Source organism: Papaver somniferum, chromosome 7, assembly GCF_003573695.1.
Source record: "Papaver somniferum cultivar HN1 chromosome 7, ASM357369v1, whole genome shotgun sequence".
Classification (NCBI taxonomy): domain Eukaryota; kingdom Viridiplantae; phylum Streptophyta; class Magnoliopsida; order Ranunculales; family Papaveraceae; genus Papaver; species Papaver somniferum.
Window position 1 is genome coordinate 253,380,389 of NC_039364.1, and position 7,560 is coordinate 253,387,948.

At 36.3% G+C, this 7,560-nt stretch overlaps 2 protein-coding genes across 2 annotated transcripts; both read right to left on the minus strand.

Moving 5' to 3' along the window:
- Positions 1–226: 226 nt before the first annotated feature.
- LOC113296359 lies at positions 227–1,281 on the minus strand. Its single transcript, XM_026544666.1, has 2 exons — positions 799–1,281; positions 227–571 (listed from the first exon to the last, which is right to left on the minus strand). Exons 1-2 carry the CDS (start codon positions 1,279–1,281, stop codon positions 227–229), a joined length of 828 nt encoding a protein of 275 aa, XP_026400451.1.
- A 2,552-nt stretch (positions 1,282–3,833) lies between these two features.
- Positions 3,834–6,612, minus strand: LOC113296360. The gene is made up of 4 exons (XM_026544667.1): positions 5,847–6,612; positions 4,819–5,746; positions 4,419–4,663; positions 3,834–3,976 (listed from the first exon to the last, which is right to left on the minus strand). Exons 1-4 carry the CDS (start codon positions 6,610–6,612, stop codon positions 3,834–3,836), a joined length of 2,082 nt encoding a protein of 693 aa, XP_026400452.1.
- Between the last annotated feature and the right edge of the window lie 948 nt (positions 6,613–7,560).

The following is a 7,560-nucleotide window of genomic DNA, read 5'->3' on the forward strand; positions in this document are numbered from 1 at the left end:
AAGTAGCAAATCCACATATTAGCAATACTAGAAGCAGTCGCATTATGAATAACATGTGGATAAAAACCTTCCAACTGAAGTCTATTACCAAAACCAACCGAGCAATGAACTTTTGGTTCCGCAACACAAAAAATATCCGGCTTGAACTCCCTAATTAACTCTCTAAGTTTACATTGAGCTGCATCACGAGCAACTCCATTTATGTTCCAAAAGAGAACCCGCATAATTAAACATTAGGGGTTTGAGTTTTAGATAGCTTTACTTGATGAGAAGTATTTGAGGAGGATTTTAGTCTTGGTGAAGAACCCTTTCGAGCACGAACTTCCAATTCAGATTCTTCCGAGACCGACATGGAATCATTATCTCTCAAAGTATCAATTTTTTCTTGAAGAGCTATCAACTGCTGCTGCTTAACACGTTTAGCTACTTCATCAACCTTATTAATCTCCAAAAGAGGGTTATTCAAAGTCTCACCAACTGATCCCAGAATATTGAATTTGTTATGAGAGATATATTCCGAACTTTCTTCAAGAGCATCACACACCGGTGTAGACAAAGATAAAACAGAATCCTACCAGGATTAGGAAGTCTAGTTCTTACCAATTCAACATTCCCAACTGGCTTAGTATTCAAGGCAACAATACTCAATGACTTTTCCCTGTTAACTAAAACTGAATGCGCAAGCTTAGCTTGTTTGGCTATCTCAAACTCAGCTGTATCCCTGCGCAAAATAACTTCGAAATTCACGAGTTCATCTTGTAACTATTGTTCCAACTCAACAGTGTCTTGAATGCTCACAGTAGCAGGCTGTACATTGTTATCAACTGTTCCCTTTCGATTTTTTTTACCATTCTTCTTTTGACCTGAAACTTTCCATGCTGTATTAGTGTCACCCTGGTGGATAACTAGAGCATTAGATTGCTGCGACGTACTGGCAGTAGCGGGTGGCGTATTAACTGAAGTAACATGCTTCTTTCTGCACTCTAAGTCTAGATGACAAACTATTTTGCACTTAAAACGGTATTTCGGCCTTTTCAAGATTTCAAATGGTTGCAAAAAATTGCGCCCACCAGCTTCAACATAAACATAATTTGTATTAAGCTTTGCAAAATCAATATCAATCAGGACTGAGGCGTAATGCCCATACTCATGGTTTAGGGTTCTCTTATCAACCACAATAGGAGTTCCAAAAGATTTTCCCAAAGCTAACAGCGTCTTCTCCACCCACATTTCAACCTGAAGACCTGAAAACTTGACCCAGATGGTAGAGTGAGAGTACATTGTTTATCAGCATCGAACCCTGGATACCATTCGATCAGACGTAAAGGTTGCTCGTTCACAATCCATGGATCCTTGTTACCCTCACGATAAACTTTTTCTTTGTCTTCCTGTGTTAACAACTTGATGATGAAGAATCCCCGGTTCATGGGGATGGACTTCACCTTAGCCTCTCCAAGCTTTCATTGTTGTTCCAAGTTAATCTTAACATCATTGAGTTTGATACCCTTGAGATCCAGCCTCCCAATGATACTGGAGCACCATATTTGACAACCCTTTTCATAATAATCTTGAGGAATAACCACAAATGGTTTTCCATCTTGATAGTAGGGTTTGGTAGAGTAGTAATGTCGATAGCAGTAGAAACATGGTTTTTTTTTGTTTTTTCCCATAACAAGTTCAGCAAACGTTAGCTTTTGATGCCTAGACTCACCAACCGATTGTTCCCCTATCTCTGATCACCAAAGAGATGATCCAAGATGAAGCGCGGAAAAAAGTTTTTGAAAAAATTTGAAAACCCTAAAATCGCCAGAGCAAAGTTAGGAGAGAGAAAAAAATTGCTTGCTTGGTCTTTTGTTTTCTAAGGAAATACGTCCAGTAAAAATTTCATTTCTATGTACGTTGATTCAAGAAAATATAAAGGAAAAATCAAATTTCACAATAGAAGAAGGATGAAAGACCAAGCAGAACTAATCCAAATCCTAACAAATTTCATCAATCTTGAATCAAATAGAAAGACAAAGCTAACACAAAAAGAAAGAGTTCATAAAAATGTTGAATTTTATATAAGTTAACTCAAAAATCTCTACACACTTTGTTATAAGTCGGAAATTGATTTCTGAGACTAAATTGTAAACTAGATAAACTCACCTTTAATAGAATAAGTTTGAAAACAAGGTCCTCGTTCGTTCAGAATCGGTTGGTGCTATTACAACATTGACAACTTCGAACGTTCCTTGGTTTGTTAAACACGGGTGGAGTTTGGTTCAAAGTAGATATGTTTCCATTCATTTTGTGCGCACCTATCGTGAGGCTAACTTCGCGGCAGACAACATGGCAAAGAGGGGTTGTTCTCTAAGAAATGGTGAAGGTTTAAACTATAATGAAAGACCATATTTTCTTCATTCGTTAGAATATCCAAATATTTCATATTTCAGATTTAAGTTGTTTGTAAGTTTTTGGGGTCTTCGGACCTCTTTTATTGTAAACTCTTTGTACATATTGGCTATTCATCAATACAATTTGGACTTACCAAAAAAAAAGTTTGAAAAATGTATTGTAATCACAATTAATATGTTCTGAGGCAATACGTTTAGTAAAAACTGCATTTTTATGTACGTTGATTCAAGAAAATATAAAGGAAGTCAAATTTCACAATAGAAGAAGGATGAAAGACCAAGCAGAACTAATCCAAATCCTAACAAATTTCACCTATCTTGAATCAGATAGAAAGACAAAGCCAACACAAAAGGAAAGAGTTTATAAAAATGTTGAATTTTATATACGTTAACTCAAAAAAGTCTACACACTTCGTTATAAGTCGTAAATTGATTTCTGAGACTAAACTGTAAACTAAATAAACTCATCTTTAACTGAAAAAGTTTGAAAAATGTATTGTATTCACAATTAATATGTTCTAAGGAAATACGTCTAGTAAAAATTGCATTTCTAATTAAGTTGATTCAAGAAAATATGAAGGAAGTCAAATTTCACAATAGAAGAAGGATAAAAAACCAAGCAGAACTAATCCAAATCCTAACAAATTTCATCTATCTTGAATCAGATAGAAAGACAAAGCCAACACAAAAGGAAAGAGTTCATAAAAATGTTGAATTTTATATACGTTAACTCAAAAAAGTCTACACACTTCGTTATAAGTCGTAAATTGATTTCTGAGACTAAATTGTAAACTAGATAAAATCATCTTTAACAGAAAAAGTTTGAAAAATGTATTGTAATCACAATTAATATGTTCTAAGACAATACGTCTAGTGAAAATTGCATTTCATGCACGTTGATTCAAGAAAATATGAAGGAAGTCCAATTTCACAATAGAAGAAGGATGAAAGACCAAGCAGAACTAATCTAATTCCTAACAAATTTCACCTATCTTGAATCAAATAGAAAGATAAAGCCAACACAAAAAATCAAGAGCTCATTAAAAAAAATTGATAAGTCAAAAAATTATATTAAATAAAAGAGATATTTACAAATAAAATACAAGAAAATAGGTCACAGAAACCCCAAAAACTTATAAACTATTTAAATCTAAAATAAGAAACATGAGGATATTCTATAGAATTAAGAAAATAAAGTCTTCCATCATAGTTTATCCCTTCCCCTTCACCTAGTTGACATCCTCTTTTTGCCATAATATCCGCAGCAAAATTGGTTTTACGATATGTATGTTTAAAACGGATTGAATCATATAATTGTCGAACATCTTCCCAACGTTGAATAACAAACCAAGGCAGAGCCATATTTTCCAAAGCATAAATAGCACTAACATAATCCGACCAAATCAGCACACGTCTAATTCCCCACTTGACAGCCCATTACAATCCAACAATAATTCCATATAATTCCGCAAGAAAACTATTTGTAATGCCCAGGCCAATGCTCATTGTTCCAAGAACGTTACACTCTTCATCACGGACTACAACACCTGCTCCAGCTATATCGGCTCCTTTACCACGAGCTGTTCCATCACAACATAACATAATCTCTCCCCTTTCCGAAGGCACCCAGAAAACTTCCACCGGAACTGTATGATTGACTTGTCTATGATGTACCTTAAAAAAATTCAGAATCTGCAACTCCTCAACATAATTGAACATGAAACTCTTTAATCTCGAAGAATAATCATGAATAAGAGTGAAAATGCGCTTCCTAAAGAAACTCCAGCTAATCGTCTTCTTTTCAAAAACAATTTTGTTTCTAATATTCCAAAGTTAAACTGAGTAACAAGCACAACAATCAACCACAGGTATTTAACAATTGGACTTTTTCCTTCGGCAGACTTGTAAACAATTATGAAATCTTGGTGAGGCCGTAAACCAAAAATTTCAGCTATACACGTCCTGGCACTCTGAGCAAAAGTGCACGACCAAAGGATATGGTCTAAGGACTCCTCCGCAGACCTGCACAGACAACATCTGTAAAAAGAGAGATCTTGAAACCGCTTTGGACTTTGTCGAGAGTCGCACGGGCTCCCCTCATTATTTTCCGTCTTTGTGCGGCAAGCATTGGGTGAACTGCCTTGCGCCAGAGTAAAGCAACTCCAGGAAGAACAGGATATTTTTGACGAATAATCTCCCTAGCAGAACTTACAGAGAAAACCCCCTTCAAATCCGGCATCCAAAAAAAATCTGGTCCATGACACAACCTGGGAAGAGTAGCGAGATTAACTCTAGCCCGTAACAAATTGCCACCGTGAGTATTATTGATAAACCAATCCCCATCCACAATTATTTCGCTCACTTTTGCTGACCTATCCAAGTTCTGATCTCCTAAAATATCAGTGATAGAAACGGTACCAACCAGATATCAAAATAAAGAGACGTGCATCTCCCATCACTAGTCAAAGATTTAGTATTTTGAGCAACAATTCTATCAACCCAATGAACACCAGGTAGAATAGTAGATTTTATCCCATAATCCTTCACTCTACCGTCCCTACAAGTGTATTTAGCTTCTAAGAATCGAGCCCATTTCTTATGTGATCTTTTGATATTCCACAAGAGTTTAGCAACCAAAGCCTTATTCATGACACTCAATCTGGTAAGACCAAGTCCCCCTTCAGAAAGAGGAGAACAGACTTTATCAAAACCAACAACAAAAGCCCTGGATATTCCGGAATCCCCAGACCAAATAAAATTCTGAATCACCCTTTCGCATTGTTGAATGAACTTTAGAGGCCATTTATAAACCTCCATATTATGGATGAAATAACTAGCAATGACAATTTTAACAAGCACCACTCTATCATGGAATGAAAGCATTTTACCTTTCCAGACAGCTAATTGATTTTTTATTTTATCAATGACAGTACATATATGTCTATATCTCACCGCCCCTGGCATGATTTGCACTCCCAAATAACAATCAGGAAAAGAAGCAAGACTCATACCAAGAAAATCAAAAATAGTTCTCCGTCTACTCAAAGGCCCCCCATCATAATAAATTTTACTTTTTTGCCTGCAAACGGTTTGCCCAGAAACATGATGATACTGCTCTAGTAAAGAAACCAGATTTCTCACACTTTTCATATTTCCTTTACAAAAAATCATAATATCATTAGCAAAGAATAAATGAGTAGGGGAAATACCATTTCTCGTAACCATTGGTGACATTTTCTTCTCCTTAAAAAGCTTAGAAATGTTCCTGCTAAGGACATCTTCAATCAAAACAAAAATCAAGGAAGAAAGGGTATCACCTTGACGTAAACCTCTATTAATTTTGAAGAACCCTTCCAGACGAAAATTTAAAAGAATATAAATACGAGCAGATTGTAAGATAGAATGGATCCATGTACACCAATCCTCAGAGAAACCATACCTGCGGAGCACCTCCAAACCAAAAAGACCAACTAACAGTATCAAAAGCCTGAGAAATATCCAATTTCATTCCCAAATCGCCATCCTTGCTTTTAATATGAAGCTCATTAACCATCTCAGAGGCCAAGCTAATATTTTCGTGAATATTTCTCTCTTTCATGAAAGCCACTTGTTCCTCAGAGACAAGTTTTTCCAAAACACTTCCCAGTCTGGTAGTTAAAATTTTAGTAAAGATCTTGAAAAAGAAATTACTAAGGCCAATAGGTCTAAAATTCCGAAAAGAATTAGCTCCTCTAACCTTTGCCAGGAGAATAATAAGACTCGAATTATCCCCACTAGGAGTAAATTTATGTTGCCAGCAAAAAAGAATTGCTACAAATAAATCATGTTGGATAATCTCCCAACAATGCCTATGGAAACAACCCGAGAAACCATCAGGAGCCAGAGCACTGTCTGCCCCTAAATCAAAAACAGCCTTTTGAATATCCTCCACTGTAAGCAAACTGTCCATACGCTGTTGTTCCTCCAAAGTAATAGACAAATGATCGTAATAAAAAATCTGATCTTCAACCGGCATTTCCACACCATTAAACTTGTTCTCATAATAAGAAACAACATGTTGGCACAATTGATCCCCATCTGTGATAGTGTTACCAGCATCATCCACAAGCTCGGAAATAGTGTTATTACCTCTACGAATGCGAATGCTATTATGCAGAAAACTAGAGTTACTAGCTCCCTCCAAAAGCCATTTGTTCCTTGCTTTTTGGCGAAGCATAATATTTTGTTGCTTGGTCAAATAATCATTTTTTCTTTTTTCTCTCTCCTAATTTTGCTCTGGCGATTTTAGGGTTTTGTACTTTTTTTCAAAAAAAATTTCACGCGCTTCATCTTGGATCATCACTTTGGTGATTCAAGATGGGTGATAGTTCTCAAAATACTCAGTTGAGAACTCTCACTTATGCTGATCAAGTTAAGGGAAAACAACAGTTGCCAACAACCTCAATAGACCTAAGTTGGCTACCTATTCCAACTGTGAAAGAAGGGAAACCTGCTGTGGTGCTTCCTGAATCGTTCTATTTGGAAGGATGTGATATTTGGAAATTTAGCCTTATTGGGCGTTTAGATTTAAAAGGAGTTAACTTTCAATATGTGAAGAACAACCTTGAGGAACAATGGCAGTTAGGTCAGGGATGTGTCCAATTTATTCCAATGAACAGGGTTTCTTTTCAATCAAGTTGCAATCACAAGCTGATAAAGACAAGTTGTTGAATGTTGAAGCATGGTTTTTCGATCATCAAAAGCTAAACCTAATTAAATGGTTTCTAGGTTTTGACGCTGACAAACCAAGGACCTCACATGCTTCCATGTGGGTCAAGTTTACAGGCTTGCCGCTAGAGTTTTGGATTGAAAAAACGCTACTTTCCATGGCAAAATCGTTGGGTACTCCAATAGTGGTAGATAAGCGTACTCTTGAACATGAATATGGACACTTTGCTTCAGTCTTGGTTGACATAAACTTTGCTGAAACGGCTACAGATTCTATTCATGTTACTATAGGGGGTTTGGACTACTGGAAGCCGGTGGAGATTCAAAAGAATCCAAAATTTTGCACAAAGTGTAAGATTATTGGGCATAATGATCAGGAATGCAAGAAACAAACATCAAACTCTTCCGTCCAGGCACCTGCGCAACAAAAGAGTAATTCTAATCAGTCTCATACTTC